At 34.9% G+C, this 21,675-nt stretch overlaps 1 protein-coding gene across 4 annotated transcripts; it reads right to left on the bottom strand.

Annotated features, from left to right (window-relative positions):
- Positions 1–55: 55 nt before the first annotated feature.
- Positions 56–19,446, bottom strand: LOC140753972 (protein gooseberry). Of its 4 annotated transcripts, none has more exons than XM_073088845.1 (7): positions 19,134–19,446; positions 18,964–19,041; positions 16,563–16,735; positions 15,235–15,375; positions 12,170–12,278; positions 1,337–1,533; positions 56–956 (listed from the first exon to the last, which is right to left on the bottom strand). In XM_073088845.1, the coding sequence occupies exons 2-7, from the start codon at positions 18,998–19,000 to the stop codon at positions 234–236; spliced, it is 1,380 nt and encodes a 459-aa protein (XP_072944946.1). In that variant the 5' UTR covers positions 19,001–19,041; positions 19,134–19,446; the 3' UTR covers positions 56–233. The 4 variants fall into 4 exon arrangements, with proteins under 4 accessions (XP_072944946.1, XP_072944943.1, XP_072944944.1 ...); XM_073088842.1 differs by having other exon boundaries at positions 18,968–19,041; XM_073088843.1 differs by having other exon boundaries at positions 15,235–15,372; positions 18,968–19,041.
- Positions 19,447–21,675: the final 2,229 nt, after the last annotated feature.

Here is a 21,675-nt window from a genome sequence, read left to right as displayed (position 1 = left end):
GGAAGGTTTTGAATAAATAAAACAACGTCATTATGCTTAACAATATGTACTAGTGACTTTTCTAAATACAAGCTGTTTGGTTTAAAAATAGGTATCATAAAGTGGAATGCACAATGGAGGTATTTTTTCTCAATGCACACATTAAAATACTTATAATACATAGAATATAATTTAAATAAATTTAACGACCTACTTACACTAAAACAAATCTTAACTAAGCATAAATTACTCTGTCAAAGCCAATACTTGTTAGGTGCATTGGGAGCGTTTGGATAGTTGTGTTGGGCGAGAGGATCACTTATATTAGGAAAGGAGTAAGGATCGTTCATATACTTATATTCACTGGATAATCCAGCTAAATTCATGTTAAGGGTATTATGGGATGGACTCCAACTAGAAGTTGAAGGATCAACGGCTACTTTAGAGTAATCTGCAGGAACTTTTGGATACTCGTTATTTGGTAACTCTTTGTAATCAGTTGCAGTGGGTTTTGCATAGGTATCATCCCTAGGCTCTATAACTTCTTCGGCAACAACCTTATCATCTGCATCATCTTTGGGTAAATAATTTATGGTTTTATTGTACACATCATTAGTAGGATACCGAGCGTAGTCGTTTCTTGGGATACCAGTATCCAGTAATTGACTGTGTGGAGGGCCATTAGCGCCGGTAACTAGGTGGCTAAAGGTAGAGCTAGAAGTGCTTGGGAAGGTAGCGCTTTGAAAAGCTTGGTTGAGATGTTGGGATTGTGCCATCAGTTGGTTATAGTTGGCATATTTTTGGTGGTGCCAAGCATCTGGGTGTTGGGGATGATGCTGGGAAAGTGATGGTATCTCACTAGCCGGGTAAGGGCAAGGTATTTGAGGCATTGGCAGAGTCGAGTAACTTGTTAGCGAGGGTGAAGAGTTTGACCCGGTTTGTTTACGTAGTCGAGCTCTTCGGTTTGAGAACCAAACCTGAAATTTAAAAAAAATATGTTTTTTATTTCATTAAAATTATTTTGGATATAATATGTATTTCGGTAATCAAATATTTAGTTATTTTAAATTAAATTTCAATAATTAATGGAAAACAGAAAACTCTGTATCTAGTTAGTTGTGTTTTTGTTTCTTCTTAAATAATGCACTAAGATAACTAACTTTGACTTTCTTAGTCTTGAACTAGGGTTTTTCGTACAAAAATGTCGTTTAGAAAATTTTCATTCGTTGAATCTCATTTAAGACTTTAGTTTCGCTTGCATAGATATTATTATAAGTATGTTATATATAAACCTCCGAGGTATGTGGAGGTACGTACGTACGCCCGTATCTTACTAAATTCCAACAAAAAATCTTACTTGAATTCTTGCTTCAGTTAGTCCAGTTTGCAAAGCCAGCTCCTCTCTGGTATACACATCAGGGTATTGGGTTCTATGGAAGGCTCTTTCTAAAGCATCCAGCTGTTCTCCAGTGAACGTGGTGCGGGACCGCCTCTGCTTCCTCTTCAGGGTGAGACCTGGCTCCGACTCAATATCTGATGAATCTGAACCTCGTCCTGGTAAAAAGAAAGAGTTACAAAATTAGTTGCGTTCAAATTTTGAGAATACATACGTGTCGAATTAACTTATATGTATAACTTTCAAAGATGGATTAGTTTTGGAATCACATCATAGATGTGTTGTTATGAGGATGTGGAATAATAGCAGGAATGATAGGTGCATAATAGAATTATTTAAAATGTATATGTATAATTTATAAACATATTTTTATGATCATTTTATTTGCAAATACAATGTAGTTTGTAGGTTAAGAAAAATCTATATTTTTAAATAAATTAGGAAATTATTTCATGCATGGCTTACTGTCAAGATATGCTAAAATTGATAGGCCTGTTAACGTTAAAAAGAAAATTATTTAATGGAGACAGTACACAGACAGCAAAGGTATTTAAAATATCACGGATAAACTGGAGCCCTATCCCTCAGTTATCAATGATCTGTCTTCTTAACGCAGAGATATAATTTATGTGACGTTCCATTGTACCAATTTGTCTTCATCTGTTTTTTTATCGCGTAATTTATTAACGGAACGTTTTTTCCAAAAACCCATATCACGTTTTAATTCGCCTATACGTAGCGCGTCTCATATATAAGTCGGTAGCGGTATCCTACGGAAACAGATTAAAAAACAGGCGTAACAATGAGCGGCTTTGGCCTCAAAACTGATTTTAAAAAATGCGGCTTATATTAATAGCCTTTTGAAAGTCAAAATTGAATGAAATGAAAAAATAGGGGCTCAGTGTGGAATAAGGAACACCCAATGCGGCGGTCCCTTTGTCGGCGTGTTTGCTGTTCGGGTGACATTTTGGCACCATTCAATATTTTGGTGTCGCGGACTGGATTTATGACATGTAAAACGACAACGGTTCTTAATGCGCCCGCGCGTTTAGCTTTCGTTTGTGGGGCTTTAGTTGAAGCCTGAACGGATTTTAGTTATTGATCGTAATAGTCAGCGAGACATTTCACATTAGGTAATACTTTGGTCTTCTTTCTTGGTGTTCATGTCTTGGTGTGAATGTTTAACATTTGATTAGGGATCTTTGATTATGTATATTTTAAGCACGCAACTCTTTCAAAGTTATGTAACTTTCAGAAACTAATTAACATCTTACACGTCTGAGAGTCTTTTAAATAAAAGTTCTCAGTATTCGTACTTGGCCAGCGCAATGGACTAAGGCCTAACCCCCTCTTACTTCCAGAGGAGACCCGTGCCGAGCCAACTGCTCGGTGGTTGACGACAATGTAGTTATTGCTAATGTATTCAGTTTCCTTTCCCAGTATGTGATTTCAGTTTCCCTTTAGAGGTGGTGCCCTCAATGTAAGGTGTAGAGGTCGGGAGGTGGAGAGTAGCAGGCGCACTTCTAGTATTTCGTTGTTATGTGAGTTATAATATGATGTATTAGATAAATGTGTTTTTTGTTATCAAAAGACTTAGGCCGGCGTTGAATGAGTTGTAACACAAATCTTTGAAATAAAAGGTAAATATATATGAAATAAAAGGTAATACCTACTAAGTGCAGAAAAAAACATATGATATATCAGTATAATGTCTGTGTTTTTAAAAAATATGCGTAAGTTTATATTTTGTTGTTTTGCTTAGTTAATTAACAAATATCTACATTAATACACTAATACGAAATATACGACTTGCAAGATATCTGTAATTAAAACTATACAACACAAGTTTTAATTAAAAAGACAACGACACCGGTTAATAAAAAACAAAGTATTGTAATAAAATGATTTACATTGCTCAAATTCCCTCGCAGGCACCACACTAAGTTATTTGGCCTTTTTGTTGCGTTGATCATAACGTATGGGACTAAATGAGGAGTACGAAAAAAGGGCTTAAGATCTTAACGCGTGCTCATAAAGTTCAGTTCATTTCTTGTTTCGGGAACGTTAAAGAAACGAGGATTTTTATGTGCGAAGGAACGAGAGAGGTGTATGTAGTTTGGTCGGGTAAGAAAGGGATATAGTTTAGCGATTGCCGAAATGTGACCCCGTGAAGGGATCTCGCATCGAAAGTCATAATTTGGAAGTTGAAAGAGCAGCGGCGGTTTAACACCTTCATAATCTGGCTTCATTAAAACGGTCGGGCCGCCTTTGTTTCAGCGGGTCGTTGCGATGCTAACAGATGGCCGGATTAGCACGTCTGTGGGCGTGCATTTTGCGACCTTCGGATTCTTAAACAAATCGTGGGCTGTATTTGTGTTAACCTAATTTATTCTTAGGGTTATTCTATTAATTACGTCCCACTCCGTCCCTGTCTCGTTTTATTCAGTAAAGCCCTTGTTGTGAGGTCACACTTGAAAATATGGAACTCGTATTGTCACGTCATTGTGATTACTTTTAATTTTGACCTAGCGGTTACGAAGTATTTTGAATGACCTTTGACTAATGATGAATTCACCTATTTTGATAACAAACAGGACTTCATCTCATATTGCGATACAAATAAGAAGTCTACTGCGAAGAGGGGACCCTCTTAATACGCCTTTTAATGGCTTATATAAACCTACAGGTGAAATCTTTGTGTCAGATTACTCCAACCGTTAAAATAAAGGATTTTTTATTTTCTTTCCATTTCTATTGAGGGTCTGGGTGTTTCTATTCTCACAACCTACTCCTTGACATACGAGTAGACCACATACAATTTAAATACACTGTTTCTTCTCGTTAAATAAAATTATATAGTGATTGAATCCTAGGATGTAAATTGTAATAAAAGTAATAATTATTGGGAATGGTTTGATTTCTTCATTGTGCATTACATGTTCAATATAATAACAAGGCACAGTAAATTCTATCTTACAGCTGGGCAAATATCGGTAGTGCTATATCAAAAGACTTATAGGAGCAACTAGCTATATATTGGAAGATCATCTGAACCCATTTCGCCTCCATTCTGGTATGCGACGCCAATATTCTACACAGGGTTGTTTGGAGCTCAATACCCGATACCGAAACCATCGGATATCCAAAATAAAAATTTAACCGAAAGAGTAACTGAATCTAATATAAAAATAGTATAGCGTATTTGTATTTTTTTACTTTTAAAATTCCTTGAAAACCTAATATATGTAACTGAAATTATCCGAGACTATCAGATAACCGCAAATAATTTAATATCTGCAGCAATATCCGAAACGGATAAAGGGTAATACTTGTCATATATTCGTATCCGTATTCATATCCGAAATTTCAAATCCGTAACATCCCTAATTCTGCACAAAGGCTTTAGAGCTTTAAGTGTAGGCTAGCTGTACCTCAGGTATACAAGGTATGCCTTTGACATGTGATAATTTTGTTATGAAGACAATCTTACATTGTAATACGTCTGTATATGTTCATCTTAATGAATTTCAGGGAATAGTGAATATGCAACATGAAAATTTTTGCTTGATTTGACTGCAAATATTGGTGTCTTCGCTATATTCTGGTACGAAAAGCGTGCTAAAGATGTAAGAAATACATATGGTACATTTCCACTCACTTCTTAGACACGGTAAACTAATTGACATGGTGAACAAATTCTGGTAACCCCATGGGTAGGAGCGATCACTTACCATCAGACGTAGAAGCTTGTTTGCGAATATAATTTCATAAAAGTATAAAAATGCCACCAAGACGAAAAACACAATAAGACAAGATCAAAAATTTAAGGAAGGATTGGAAATTCATGACCTATCATTCAAGAGTGTCACACATATGATTTCAAACTATGTAGTACATAGCAACTATGTAGTATGTAGCATTTACCAAGTTGATAGATTATTTTATTTATTATTTATTATTTTTTACATTTTTTTAAACTTGAAATTCATCTTGAATAATATTATGTTTACTTTAACTTCATTATTATACAATATAATTATAATAATCGTAAAAGATACACTAGTCATGTAACTTTATTTGCAAAGTCACCTGTTAGGTATTTTATAACTATTTTTATGGGTTATTAGGTTGGTTATAGACGATATTATAAACAAACGATTATATTTTATTGGACGGGCGACTACTATATCATAAGCGATTTCTAGTACTAATTTATATGATATCAACGTAGCTTGTAGTTTAAATTTCACAAGGTTACTATGATTTTTAAAACATCAGTCTTCAGCAGCTCTCTAATGCGCCATAAAAAGCAGACTTCAACAATAATGTCATTAATCGGATCCAAAATACTCGTATATACGAAATTTTTTTATTGAATTAAAAAGTTTCGGATATTACCGTATTACATTACATGTGATTTGTAAATTACATTATTTCGATACACTAATTATCAATAAATAGGGATATTGATAGGCGTATACCGATCACTTCACATTAATATTGTTAACTTGATTTTTTAATAAAAAAAATCTTTGCGATATCTACCAAAAGTTCGAAAATTTATATTTTTTTAGAAATTGTCGAATGTCGAACATTGATAGATACAACAAAGGATAGATTGATTTTAATAATCAATAATGGGCGATAGTGGATGGAGTTATACAGTATTACAACTTTTTAGTATGTAGTACCAAAATATATGTGTACTTAAGATTTCTAAGTCCACATTTGCACACAAGCCGTCAACGTAAAGCTAGGTTAAAATAAAAGCATTCGACGACACGTACATGGCAGCTGGGTGTTTTTTGTGAGGCTTGATGGTGGCATGTAATCCGAATGTAATGTCTTGGAGCAGCGGTTCTCAAACTTATGTCTACCGCCCAGTTCAACAATAACCTATTTTCTAGCACCCCCTTCTTCCGCTTTTTGGGAATAGTTCAGCGGCAAAAATGGAAATTTTGCTATAGCAATAATCTGTCACTGAAATAGTTCGCCAAAAAAAAGCTTATCGGAGGCAATCCAGCTTTGTCCTGAGGGGTAGCGATGCATTTGCAGGCGACTTCATGTAGGAAACTAATCTTATCTGGGGTTAATTGCAGATGTCCATGGGTGACAGTAACCACTGACCATCAGGTGGACTGCATGCTCGTCTGCTTCTCTGGTACCTATTATAAAAGAAGCTTTGCAAAGTTGAAAATCAAATCATTTATCGCCCTATCACTTAAACACTTGAAATTTAAGTAGGACCATCATCGCCCCTTTAGGCCAGCTGATATTATCGTCCACTTTGAGAACCACTGTCTTAGAGAGATTGCCGCCGTGGAGGTTCTGTAATAGTCCTCCGACCGCGCGACATTAGTTGATTCTAACGAGCGATGTTATTAAACAAATGCGAGATTTTATCGCATACTCTTTTTGTATTGTTCTACCGATGTGAAAGTAGACCACTTGTTTTATTATGGTCGTGCAATAGCCATATAATAAATACGCGGTTTCTAACACTTGTAATGACTTTACGTAAACGCACTGTTGCTTAGTTATGTACAAGTTGGTAGGTGCATTTCCACCTTATGTACTTAGATTTCCTAGTTTACATTCTATATGTATGCATGTGTTATGAGAAAATTTCTTACATACATTTATTTGATTATAGACACATGACACCGTCTCAGCCAAGTTCAAAAAAATGCTTAGTAAACAATTTACATGAATAATTCCATTGGCTTATATTTTTTCATGTTTCTACACGGGAAAAACACAAGAGATATAGGGTAGGTAGTAAAGCTAGGATTAAAAACGAGTCAGAGCAATTTAATTACATACATAATCATAAATGGTATTAGACTAGAGAAGTACTCGTACTTTTCCGATGTTAGGTTTAGGACTTACACATAAATAGAAGTATGAAAACAGTTCTGTTTTAGCTCAAGAGAAGTAAGTTAATTTAATTGATTTAAATTTTATTGTATTAGTATAAAAACGTTAATTGAGCAACCTATAATAACATCACAAGACTATCATTTATTAAATGCAAACTGAAAAATGAAAAATGTTAAATGTTTCTGACCTTATAAATAAAGTCTTTATTGGAAAATGAATGCTTTTGTGAGTTATTTCATGCTGATGAAAAGTTTCACAATTACCATTTTCAAGCTAGACTGAATGTAAAGCCTATCATTTACAAAGAGCTGATGTTAATTGTTTCAATTAATTAAATTGGGAAAAGATTTCCTTTAATTTAATCTCACGTGAAAGACTTATACGATTTAAAAATGCTTAAATACTTTATTTAAAACATACATGCCTATTGCCGTATTGTGTTTCAAATAATTGCATGCCTGATTTTGCACACAATTTTCTAATGACTTCATATTTCTTATTATGTAGGTCTTTGTTTTAATAATAGCTTTGTTTTAAAAATACTGTCACCAACATTATTGTACTTACTATGAAAACGAGCAATCTTATATATAAAATTCTCGTGTCACAATGTTAGTTTCCGCACTCCTTCGAAACAGCTTTACCTACTCGTATTTTCATCAAATTTTATATTTTATATGCATATTCAGTAGGTCTGAGAATCAGCTACTATCTATTTTTGATACCCCTAAGTGGTAAGGGTTATTCACCTTTAACATTTTTTTATTTATATGGCAGCACAACGTTAGCCGGGTCAGCTAGTTTCACTATAAATATTTTTGCTCTACATTTAACGTAACAGGTATGAGGAAGTGTCGCTTTCAAATCAGCCCGACATCAAAATGCACAAAGAATTGAGTGTTTACTATAAATTATGGAATAGCACAACAAAGCCACAATAGGCAAAACATTGTCAATTGTGTACCATTTCAGCACTATCGAATCGCTGCGGGCGACCGCGGTCCGCTTTGTCGGAGGCGTCTGTACTCGCAAACAGGTACCGCTCTTACGTATTGATGTATCTGATTGTGTGGAGGGCGCACCCTTTCATACCAAAGAAGACGATAAATCTGAACTTGCCTTCAGTGGTACGGAGTATAGTCAAGCTCTAAGTGGTAGAGACTATTCTAGAGTTGCTTATAGTAAACTAAAATTGGCATGTATTGGGTGATTTACGTGATATTAACGCTAGTATTTTTTTCAAGTGGTGAGTTTGATATGTATAAATTTGCAAATTTTCATGGAACTATATTGCTTAAGTTATGTAATGTTTTAGTTGTAACGTTTAAGTTTGGTACCTGTTTATCTTTTTTTTGTTGGTTGTGTTTATTGTAGATACTTCAAATTATTACCCGATAGGTACCCAATGATAAACTATCCTGTACTAGTGAGAACTACTTCATTAACTGGTGGTAGATTTGGCAGTTGTTAGATCTCTTATCAGCACCACTTGGGAGTCAGACGGATAACGGGAGTAAAGTCGCTAAAGTTCTGGCATGAATTCGTGCTTCAGAGTTTGTCCGTTTGGCTTTTTAGGCGGTTCAATCTCATACGTCGAGTTCGTCGTCGTCGTTTCCCCTAGTAATGGAGAGAGAAGTATGCCCAGTTACAATCCATAAAAAGGTGCAACAGCCTTAACTTAGGTACAAGCGGCTACACCAACTAGCTATTACACGGATATACGGCAAGTTAACTACTCAACTGGCAAACATACATAATACAACAAAGGCAAAAGCAAAACATGTCGCGTCAATTGTGCCTGATTTCAGCACTATCGTGACGAGCAGCGGGCGACCGCGGCCCGCTTTGTCGGTTGCGTCTGCGAACCAAACGAATGCCGCCCTTTGACGCCTCCACAAACAATATTTCAAGCGACAATGACGTAGAGATTTGTGTGCGGAAATTGATTTTTTGAGTCGTGAGAACTTGACAGGTTGCGCTATTAACTTTTGCAATGCGGATGACGTTTTCGGGTTTGTTAGGAAACGGTTGTGCAACGATATTTGTTTGCATATCAATATCGGAAACTGTTTTCCCTGATATCAGCTCAGTTTCTTACCGATTGTTTTAACTCGTTGAACTTCATTTGCTTTATCTCTGATTTACTATAGGAAACCTTTTCCTGAGCGTTCTTAGAAAAGAGGTCGCAAGTGTGTGTGAAGTGAGTTGGCTAGTGCGATGAACTATGAGCTAAGCCTTCTCTCAGAGAAGACCCATGCCCAAAAGTAGAATAGTAATGTTTTGATGACAAATCGAAAGCATATCTAGTGGGGTGATTGAAGTTCCATAAATATAGGAGAGAGTAGACTGAAAAAATCGTATCGTAAAAGCATACGAGTAAATGTGGCTGAAAATAGATCTGGTACAGGATCCCTAGTATAGTTTTCATCATTTATTACTAACAAGCTGATTTTTCGTGAGTAGCTTCGTTTCGACAAGACGCCCAACATTTTTCTTTACAGCAATGTTGGTAAATGGTAGCTTGATGGGGCAGCAAGGATAAAATATGTTGACCGGACGAATTCTAAAAATTTATTACTAACCAAATTTTTCTTTGTTAATTATCAAGATAATTATTTAAATAACGTGAAAAAATATTTGTCCTACAAAATATAAGGTTTTTATTAAGGCGTCCCCCCTCTCCAACATGTATCATAAACAAGGTCATGAAAAATAATTACTAACCAGCTGATTTTTTTTTTATTGGCTGTCTACCATTTACATAGTCTACCATGCACATTGTCCTACAAATTGCATGGTATGTCATCTCGGACCTACGCTGAAAAGATGTTAATTCCGCAGGATTCTTTTTTTTATTAGTAACTGTAGGACAAAGGTATCACGTGATAGGATAATATAATTTTTATCTAAATAAAACAATGTCCTACAAAAAAAAGGGTAACTTTTATTAATCCTACAAGATTTGTAATTTAACTATAATATAATATAAATAAACTATAAAACTGGCGGACTGGAATAACGTACTTCGCAATTTGTAGGACAATGTGGGTAGTAAGCTGTGTAAATGTTAGACAGCTAATAAAAAAAAAATCAGCTGGTTAGTAATTATTTTTCATGACCTTGTTTATGATACATGTTGGAGAGGGGGGACGCCTTAAAAAAAACCTTATATTTTGTAGGACAAATATTTTTTCACGTTATTTAGATAATTGTCTCGATAATTAATAAAAAAAAAATCGGTTAGTAATATGTTTTTTTGATTCGTCAAATCAACATATTTCATCCCTATTATTTTAGTTATAAACCACAATCGAGAACTTTCGTACGAGAATTTGTTGGGCGTCTCATTGAAACGAAGCTATTCTGGAACACTCAGCTTGATACTAATTATTTTTACATTAAGTATTAGTACTACAACTTTTAAGTGTAGGTCCGAGATGACATACCATGTAATTTGTAGGACAATGTGCATGGTAGACTATGTAAATGGTAGACAGCCAATAAAAAAAAAATCAGCTGGTTAGTAATTATTTTTCATGACCTTGTTTATGATACATGTTGGAGAGGGGGGACGCCTTAATAAAAACCTTATATTTTGTAGGACAAATATTTTTTCACGTTATTTAAATAATTATCTTGATAATTAACAAAGAAAAATTTGGTTAGTAATAAATTTTTAGAATTCGTCCGGTCAACATATTTTATCCTTGCTGCCCCATCAAGCTACCATTTACCAACATTGCTGTAAGGAAAAATGTTGGGCGTCTTGTCGAAACGAAGCTACTCACGAAAAATCAGCTTGTTATTAATAAATGATGAAAACTATACTAGGGATCCTGTACTAATCGTAGAACAATGCAGCAATTCAAGCAGGTGTACGGATGAAGTAGATGTACTACGACTATATCATACGAGAACGTTTTGTTTCAAAAATAAAACGGTGATTATTTAGTTTTGCTGAGCTTATGTTTTTTAGCATATTGTATGTAAGTATGTCTCATTCTTTGGCACCCTCTACAGGCCAAACCGATTGATTTTAACATATGAATTGTCGTCAGATTCCTCTAAGTCTAAATTGTGGGCATGACATAGGTTACATTACTTGCCGTTTCAGTTAGTTAGAATGACTCTGACGAATGACGTAGCGGCAGTACATACGTTATATCCGTAGTACCATACAGGATCGATTGTAGGTAGGCTATACTTTTTGTGTTTAGTTAGAGAGAATTATCCATGGGCAGCATTTAAATAAGATATATCCATTATTTGCATTGAAAACAGTACAAAGTAGCTAATAGTAATGTAATAAATAATAGAAAGTTGCGTTATTATTGCAACATTGGATATTTACTTATATGCCCTTTACTTATAGGACTTACAAAATAGAGCAACTCAAAAAAGTCTCCATAGGACTAACTGACTGCAGGTGTTCTTAATGAAGGTTTCACCATAATCGGCGTGACAATGTAGTGTGTCACTTAAGGCCATGTTATTATAGAAAATATCAAAGAATCTTTATAACCATTTACTTTTACAATTTGCACATCGATAAATTGCACATAGATTTATATACAGCCCTTTTAGATGTAGGTACCTCTCACAGATTCGGAAGGGATTCTATTGAGCGACGTAATTATAAAATCATACAAGAAATAGAGAAACAAGATACTTAAAGGATTTTAAACGTATTGTAAATAGCTTAGATAGAGTCGTTATTTAATGAGAACATGATAGGCTTCATATAGCTGATTACCATTGATTTGCCAATACCGAAAACGCCTTATGCGTCGGTGTAAATGTCGATATTCTTTTGTTACTATACACGACAAGTACCCAATGTACTCGTAGTAGTGCAGGTAGCCAAATTACGAGTATATTACTTTTCAGCAATTCATATGAGCAATACTGTCTTACCTCCAAGAATGCCGTCTATGCTGTAGTCTTTCTTGCCGTCAGGGTCCCTCGCACCGCCGCGTAGCAACCGTGAGATGGACGATATGCTCGGTGGGTCCGATACACCTTCCTGCAATCGTGTGTTTCCTTAATATAATACGAGTTAGGAATAAAGATAAAGAAAGAATAAGTTTCTTCGTCTTTGTGATAAGTATGCATTTCAAGATAAGTTTTCATAGCCGCTCATATCTATTATCAACTTCAGATTGAATAGGAGTTCTGTCTGAAGTTGACGCGTTGCTACTTGAGGACTAAGTTGGAATGTCTCGTATATGTCTCGTATCTCTTCAAACCAAAATATATATGCGCTTAACATTTCTCTTATTACCTTATTACTTAGACACAAATAAGTTTGGCAGTAGTCCCTTAGTTGAACCACATCATATGGCAAAAGTATTCAGTCATTTATTGCCAATGCCAATATATAAAAATACCCACAGAGTTTCAAATGAAACGTATAAACTTTGAATAGATTAGTTTACCATGAAAATCTATTCCAGTTTCAGCAAATTGTTCCTGTACCCTTACCAGGAGTTTTTACGTTTCTACAAATATGACTGTTTTGGTATTTGTTTACGTATTGGCTCATACAATTTCCTAGTTCTGCACACAATCCGCTAGGGGCGCTGATTGGAATTTGTATGGGCAAATACGTAAACAAATACCAAAACAGTCATATTTGTCGAAACGTAAAAACTCCTGGTAAGGGTACTGTTATGCGGGCGAAACTGTGCATTGAGTTTCAGCTATTCACAGATGTGAATGCTGACCCGCGAATTCTGCACAGACTACAGAGAGGTGTTAAATTTTGTTCTCGCGAATACTTTACAAACATTCTACTGAAATTTGCACTGCAATATGTTTATTAAAACTGCACGTTCAGAATTACGCTTGAATACCGCGAATTTCAGGAAAGCTTGTAGAGGAGCTTAATTTCAGGGATGTAATTAATTGCATACTTCAAAGTATATGCTTCGAATTCAGATTCCAGAATTTGTGGAGTTTGTGGAAATTTGGCTGTAGTGTTCACCGCTAATAGTTTGTAGTTGCGTGGGTATGGGAAGAATCTGAGCATATTTTGTAGCTGGTAGAACTATTTATGGTTCGACTCCGTAGGAACTATCGCCACACCAATTTCTGCCTTATAATAGTAGTTGAGAAATATGTTGTGAAAGACATATTTATCCGTCAATTGCATGCTCGTTTGCTACTTCTATAATTAAAAAAATATATATATTTTTAAATTACATACCCTGATTGAGTCTACGATAACGACTGAAACCTACTGCATGTTGTTATTAGTCAACACCATTAAGGGATTGATGACGAAAATAAAAAAAATGGGGTAAATGTTTATGATATGAGATGACACGAAAGCTCTCATCCTCTCGTAAATGCTTTAGTGTGGTTACTCCTATTTACGTAAATGCCGTAAACCTATGCCACAGTCTAAAAGTCTTATGTCACTGGGTAACTATTATTGGATTTAGACCCATGTCACGGACTAGAAGTATATGCGATTATATAAACTTTATAGAATTTGATGTTTTCATGAGTCCCTACAAAATCAGATTACACAATATGTACAGACATGATTTTGAAAATGGGATTTTCATTCGTGTAAATAAGCAACAATTTTTCAAAGGGTCGTCTTTAATTGATTGCAGAGGGTAATGTTTTTCGTGCGTATGTATGTCTCATTCTTTGGTACGGAGCTCAAATGGCTTGACGGATTTTAACATGTGAAGTGTGGTTAGATTCGTCTAAATTACACTAATAAAGTGACAAAAGCTACTGGAATGGGTAAACAAATAGTTTTAAGGAGTCGGGTTTTTATAATAATTCTCTTAATAAAATTTATTAGGTATACACGAGTAAACAAGTGAGCGGTCGCACCTGTTTAATAATCAAGAACAAAATATATTTATTTACTATTTATCATTTGCACAATAGCTACAAAGTACGTGAACTCTTCTAGACTGCGTTGATTGAACGCTGATACAGGTAGATTTTATTAGGTGCATACTTTTTAGCAAACCATATTACTTTTTATGAGACGTTTTTGCCAACAATGCGCCGTCGATTCTAGTCACGATTTATATTTATTGGCGTTTCTTGTTGCCCATATTTGCCATTTTTGATGAACTGTTACAGGCCATGTTTGAGGAGTATTTGTTATGAGTCATTTGGAAGTATCTGAGCTCGAATTTTTAAATGTTCGGATTTTGAAGAGGAAACTCAATGTTGCCAACGGCAATGAAATCCTTACTTCCTTACTAATATTATAAATCCGAAAGTAACTCTGTCTGTCTGTCTATCTGTCTGGTTGTCTCTTCTTCACGCCTAAACCACTGAACCGATTTTAATGAAATTTTGTACAAAGATAGTCTGAGACCCGAGAACGGACATAGGATAGTTTTTATTTCGGAAATTCCACGGGAACTAGGGATGGCGATCTAAGATCTATTAATCGAAGAATCGATCTTTTGGACCAAAAAAATGGATTATTTTAATCGATATTGGTAAGGATTGAATCGGAAAGTATGCATTTGATCAAGTGATGATCTTTAGCAAAGTTGTTGTCCATGAGCCCACAAAGGGTCCAGAGTTGGTACGACCAATTTTAGCCAGATGGTGCCACTGTCGTTCCAATGAAGGTATGAATTTTCAGTTTTATGTCTGTTAGTATGTCATATTATTTTCTTTTGAACGCGGGCGAAGCCGCGGGCAAAAACTAGTTCTTTATAAGTTTACCTGAATGTATGAATGCAATATAACAGTGAAATTTTAGTGGTTTTTCAGATTCATTCTTGATTTTAGGGTCACAACACATGTGGTTAACCGGTTGATCTGTAAGTTCTGTTGGCAATGGGACATAGGCATCTCTATTTATTTTTTATGAAACAAAAATAGCAAATGAAACCAGATCGCATCACGGCCAAACCCATGTAAGTTGCTAATTAATTACACAAAAAAATAAAGTTTATTACAAAAATGGTCTAAATAAAAATTCAATAGATACTCACCTTTATTAATTTTTCTCGAATCTCCCAAGAAAATATCCCTGGATTCTGCCTCTTTAGCTCCTCGATCCTCGCTTCGACCTCCGGTGTCGCCACCCTGGGCTTGGAACCACCGATCACACCCGGTCTTATTGACCCCGTCTCCTGAACAAAACACATTATATTTATGCATTCTCTGATGGAAAAGTAATCTAATGTCCTTAAAAATGTGAACAAAGTAATTTGGGTATGTATGTGCTAAGAAAATAAATTATATTTTTTTATTGAGATACATGTAAGTCTTTTATAACGTCCATTAATAATACTCAATGTTTCCAAATTTTGTGTAATAAAGATCGAAATTTGTCACTTCTAGTATGCAGTAATTGTCAAAAGTCGATCTTTCGTGTGCAAGATTATTAAGAATGGTCGTGAGATTTGGACCAATAAAGCTAAAACAAGTGCATCACATAAGGAGACATATAGTATTTAAAGGCTTGCCTTAAACGAGATGTGTGCACTCTAAATAGCAGATTTTTTACATTTGTAGCCTATGAAATAAGTGTACTAAAATAGTATCATTTTTGTACCAAAGTACATATTGGAGGTTGCAAAAGTATTCATGGAGCGTGGAGAACAGTTTCCTGGACGAAACAATCGCCACTATTATGGTGGATGGCGATGGGAGGTGAAAACGGACCTTCAGGCTTCGATGCGCAGGGCTCAATGGCGATTGTTTCTCTTATGGTGATAGGAAGGTATCGATGTAAATAAAATGAAAGCCTCATTTATTAAAGTAAAAATTAAAATATTAAAAAAATATGTATTTATTTTAACCGAATCGTATAGTGATCTATGCTCTTTATATTCAAGTCAACTTAATTCATTCTTCGAATGCCAATTTTGTTCTTGCACTAGAGATCGTAATCATGGACGGTATATGGGACAGGTCCAATAGCAGCAGCATAGTCGAGGAAGGTGAATTTTTTCTTACCCTATGGAAAGGTCTCGGAATTTTTTCGGCGTAAAACTAAAATGATCCTTGTTTTTTCTTGTTTATGCTATGGGGGTGAAGGTCTGGATCCCCTGATCTTTTAGCAGTAAGAAAAGAAGGAGCACGCAGTTCGTCTGATGGTAAGTGGCTCTTGTCCCTCATGGACATCTGTAATCAACCTTAGATAAAATAAGCCTCATATTTGAGGACCGCCACAGGTGTGTTTCTATCCCTAAGGAAAAAGCTGGAACGCGTTTGATAAATATCTCTTACCCCCCTTACTCCAGATTTCAGGAGTGATTAACTAGATGTGGCTGTGTGTCTCTGGAGTTGAAATTCAAAAGTAACTGGTCCTCACCTGGTACCTGTTGAGGATCTTGGAGACGCAGCCGTGTGAGACGCGCAGCTGCCGCGAGATGACGCACGGCCGCACGCCCGCCGCCGCCATCTCCACGATCTTCAGACGGATGTGGTTCGGCAGCGGACGACCGTTGATGAACAGCCCGCCCAATTGGTTTACCCGCCCTTGTCCTGTTTTAACAGATTGTATCTTATATTTCATATGTCAATTTATATTAAATGATGGTAGGATATTGTACATAATAGACGTCTCTCTCTTCTCCTTCTCTCCTTCTTGTTCTGTGCTTGATTTTTATAGTTAATTTAGGAGTTATATATATTCAACTACTGCGATCACTCAAGTTTCTAGAATGCTTTCTAGAATATCTATATTAAGCAGTGGACTTCTGTCCGTTGGTGGTGATAAAAGTCTCGGTGTCTGACGTAACTCTGATCTATTCTAACGTACACCTAGCTCTGTCTTACAATACTGCCATGTTTTAAGTTAGTTATAGTATTTGTAATCAACTATGAGTATTACAGTGACTTATAATCAGGCAGACTGCATGTATTACCATTATTATAAGAAATAATGATAATTTAGACTTTTTATATCCACCAAAACAAGTAAATGTACCTATTAATATTTTTTAACAATATCTGCAACATAACATTCACACACGATGTGCAACATCCACATTAGAACAATACTAGTTCGTAATATAATACTTTTTATTATACTCTTTGAAAAAAATGTCATTTTAGCCATATGCAGTTCTGTCAGCCTATTTAAATGACTTCAAAGTAAATACATTGTAATAAATACAAAATAAAACAACATACAACATACAAAATTGAAGTACGTGTAGATGTTGAATAATAATTTGCTGCAATAGTTAAGTGGTATTTTGGCACCACCGCCACACCTATTTCTACCTTATAACAGCAGTGTTAGGCGCTGCTGTGTCCCGTTTTGAAGGGTGTGGTAAGGGAGACAGACTTTTCCGAGGCGTTCCAGCTTAGTCCTCAGGGGTAGCGGCACATCTCTGGCCGACCTCAGGTAGGAACATCTAATCCTATCCTGGGGTTGATTACAGATGTCCATGGGCGTCAGTAGCCACTTACCATCAGCTGGACTGCATGCTCGTCTGCTACTCCTATATTATATAAAAAGAAGATATGTTTGCCTATCATTTGGGTAAGTGTGGGGTTCGAATCTTAGACTGTGGTATGTAGAAATTAATTATACTTGCTTTTACAGGGATATAAGACATCCCATGTCTTATATCCATGACATAATTACAGACGTCCATGGGCGGCAGTAGCCACTTACCATCAGGTGGACTTCATGCTCGTCTGATACTTCTATATTATAAAAAAAATATATATTCGTAAGAGACTTTTTTCTAAAAAGACTAACACTCAGAGACAAAGGAAAAAGTCTAATCTCTTCTTAAATAAGATATTTAGTTAGCAATAATTATGTTGGTATCTATTTTACATTTCTTTATTAGGGTTCAAGACTATAGGTACCCACAAAAACTAATTTGGGAGACTAAGGTCCCCTTGTCTACATATATCCAATTTATTTGTACATGCCAAAGCCAATATTTCAGCAAATTATTTCAATATCAGCAAAGATTCGTGCTTGTTGGGCGGACTGACGCAAATCCGATTGCAAATTATTATTCGGTGGTTAGTTCGAAACAAGGGTTCTTGTACTATGAAGGGCCTCGACTTGCGAATTATAAGCTACTCGTCGGTGTATTATTAAATGAGACTGCGAATGCGCAAGAAATAGAATGTTCCTATTATTGTATTAAATTTAATATTGCTGACATAATTCCCGATAAGAATTTGAAAATTGGGGAGTAGTTGAAACCTAAGTCTTAAATCTGGGAACACTTGGCAAATAATTGCACACGTTCAAAAAGGTGAGATCTAAGTCTCTGATCTAATATTTAAGACTAAGTATAATTCAGAAAGCTAATAGATGCAATTTCTTTTTATTATTTTCATACAATGCAAGTAACTTTTTCAGGTATTTTTCTCTTACAATAATGGTTAAATTAAGCATTAATAAATACGATCATTAATGTAGTGATGTCGAAAATCGAAGGGTGGACAACAAATACCAACACACAAATAAGAAAATGCACCACACTTTAATGTACTCAGTCAAATTTTTGAATTTCTCAATCCATATTGTGTACAACTTAGACAAGCAAAAATGTACGGTTGCCCTTATATGAACTTAAATTTAAAAAAATATCATACGTCGAGACGAATCTTATAAACTTTGTTAATAATGTGGTTCAATTAACAGTACTTAAATAATTTCTACTATTGAACAAAAAAAGACATTGCTTAACTTAAAAGGAAGATTGTATCGAGTAACAAAATTACTTATATACCCTTACCTACCCACACATCCATACCATTCTGGTGTCGTTCCATAATGGTATGAGTTTATGGTTTCATCGACGTAGACTCGAGCACTTAAATAGTAAAATTCACAAGGACAGATAGCCAATCATTTTAATACCACACAATGAACTATCTTTCAACAAAAAACATTAAAGCATTTTACCATTGAAACATTAGCACCGTAAAAACGTCACAAAATGATAAATATCTGTTTACATTGAATTAAGCGGATAAGATCGGAACACATAATTTAAATTGATTATCACCCATTTGTATTTACATAATTAAAACGACATGTTTAATTAATTACGCCGCCATAAATATTGTGATCGGAATATATCGACGCGTTCGTTTATAGAGGTAGTTTTATCCGACTATGGCTCCGAAGCCTATCGGGCCAACTTGTCTTTTTTATTAGAGAAAAGATCGATAGACCGCGTTATCTTTTTTTCTGCGCGTGAGTGCAGTAGAGGAGGTTGTGTAGTGGACTGAGAGTACCACTGTGTTCGTACGGACAGGGTCCGGTGTGGCTGTGTGCGTGGGCTCTGAAGAGAGGCTCTGTGAGGTCACTGTGCCGGTGTGTAGGTGAGTGCATGGAACACTCCTACTTGTACAAGTGTGGCAAGAATAGGAGGTACCCGTTTCATTGTCAAATTATAGGACTATGATAAAAACTTATCTTCAAAAAATATGAAAAAACTAAATATTACATACATAAATTTCTTAGATTACACTGAATTTATTACCCGACTGCTAAGGAAGGGTTATTATATTAATTGGCCATATAAAATGGTCTTATAACTACCAAAAATAAAGGTTTTTATTTGGATTTGGATGGAAATTTTTGAAATAAAATGTAGAAGTAGATACACAAAGGAACTGATTTAGAAATTGATAAAAACATTGACAAGAAATAATAAAACATTCTGTGAGAAAGATACATAGTAGAGTTTATAATACTTAAAGACTTAAAAATATTTACGTAAAATTAACATCAATGTTATTGCACAAAAGTATAATAATTTTTGATACTTTGGAAAAACAAATAATTCCACGACTAAGAAATCCTCAAACATTACGAGAAAATCTTTCAATTCTCAGTCGTAGAATTCAATTGGAGAACGACATTCAGAAATGAGGCCAATAATCTTATCAAATTGACTGTCAAAATTAAATGAAGGTTCAATGATATTGCTAAAATGGCAGAATTATGTATTTCCGTCCTTTGCGGCGCCCACGGATAAAAAGTTTAATAAAAATTACATTTTTAATGGGAATCAACATAACAAGATTTTTTTTTTAAATGAACCTGTATTTATCGATTTAATATAATATGTGTAATAACAACGATATGAGATATATTTTTAATAATTTTTGTTTTTAAAATGTAGACATTTACGAAATAATAAGAACGATATAAAATATATTTTTAAAAATTTTGTTTGTAAAATATTAGCATTTGAGAAATAATGACAAATAGCTACATTTTTCCTATAGAGGATAATATTAAGGTATTTTTATTACAATAACAAAAATTGTGGTCTTTTGTTTTGGTTTTCGGTAAAACTTAAGTCAAAATGCTTGTCACCCGAGTATAGTACCAAAACAGGCGCTGGCGCATTTGGAGGGGATTCAGTTCTGCCCACTGAGAGCGACTGACGAAAATATACCTGTCTCTTTCTAACCCGGCACAAAGTAAACTTAAAAGCTTCGTTCCGTTTCAAGTAAAGAGAGCTTTTTTCGGTAAATTCATTGACAAATGCTGATATAAATCAAACAAGGTATTAATATTGATTAAGATTATGGATTAATGTTGGTACCTTAATGGTACTTATTTAAAAACTTTTCCTTTTCTTTATTAAAAACAAACATAATATAAACAGAACAACAATTCTGTCAGATTAAAGTTATTGCCGGTCACTTGAAGGTTGTTAAGGTTAACCTTTGTAAGAATTTAATCTTAACTTATATCAGTTAATACCCAATTTTTATGTGAAATGTGTATATAGGTATTCTTGTAATTAATCGATGGTTAGTTGTTCTAGTATTTTTTTCCAAATATTATTATATTATTGAGAGAGACTATTGATGCAAGTCTAATATGAATGTATGAATATTTATTTATTTATATATTTATTGTAACACAAACGTAAAGTTATAGTACAACAGGGCGAACTTAATGCCTGATGTCTGTTCTACCTGTCAACCCTTGGTCGATGAGAAAAATTTGCGGCAGGTGTTAAATACATAAACATTATAATACACTAAATATTGAATATAATAAGATAATATAATAATATAAGAGAGATGACAATATATGACATTGGGTTAGTGTGTAAGATGGTAGAACCACCACCACACCTATTTCTAACGTGAAGCAGTTCTTTCGTTTCAGTGGAAGAATGTGAATGTTGGTTGACTGATATATGAGACGACCATCTAAGGTCTCAGTGGCAACGGATCTGAGATCGGTTTCAGATAGTACTTTTGTTATATGTGGAGTTGGTCATGTTCATGGGTCGAAGTGACTACTTACCATCAGGTAGACTGCATGCTCGTTTGCTACTTCATAATTATAAAAATTTTTAGTCTTAAGTATTCGGATATATTACGAGTATCTGTTACTAAGAGTATAAATAATTAATTTATGTAGGTACCTACCTAAGTATTCTTATTTAAAGTACTCTAATATATATACAGACATA

This window comes from Epargyreus clarus, unplaced genomic scaffold (assembly GCF_041222505.1).
Source record: "Epargyreus clarus isolate Ecla_fem2 unplaced genomic scaffold, WU_Ecla_fem_2.2 ptg000027l, whole genome shotgun sequence".
Classification (NCBI taxonomy): Eukaryota; Metazoa; Arthropoda; class Insecta; order Lepidoptera; family Hesperiidae; genus Epargyreus; species Epargyreus clarus.
This window is presented reverse-complemented; position numbering and strand designations above follow the sequence as displayed.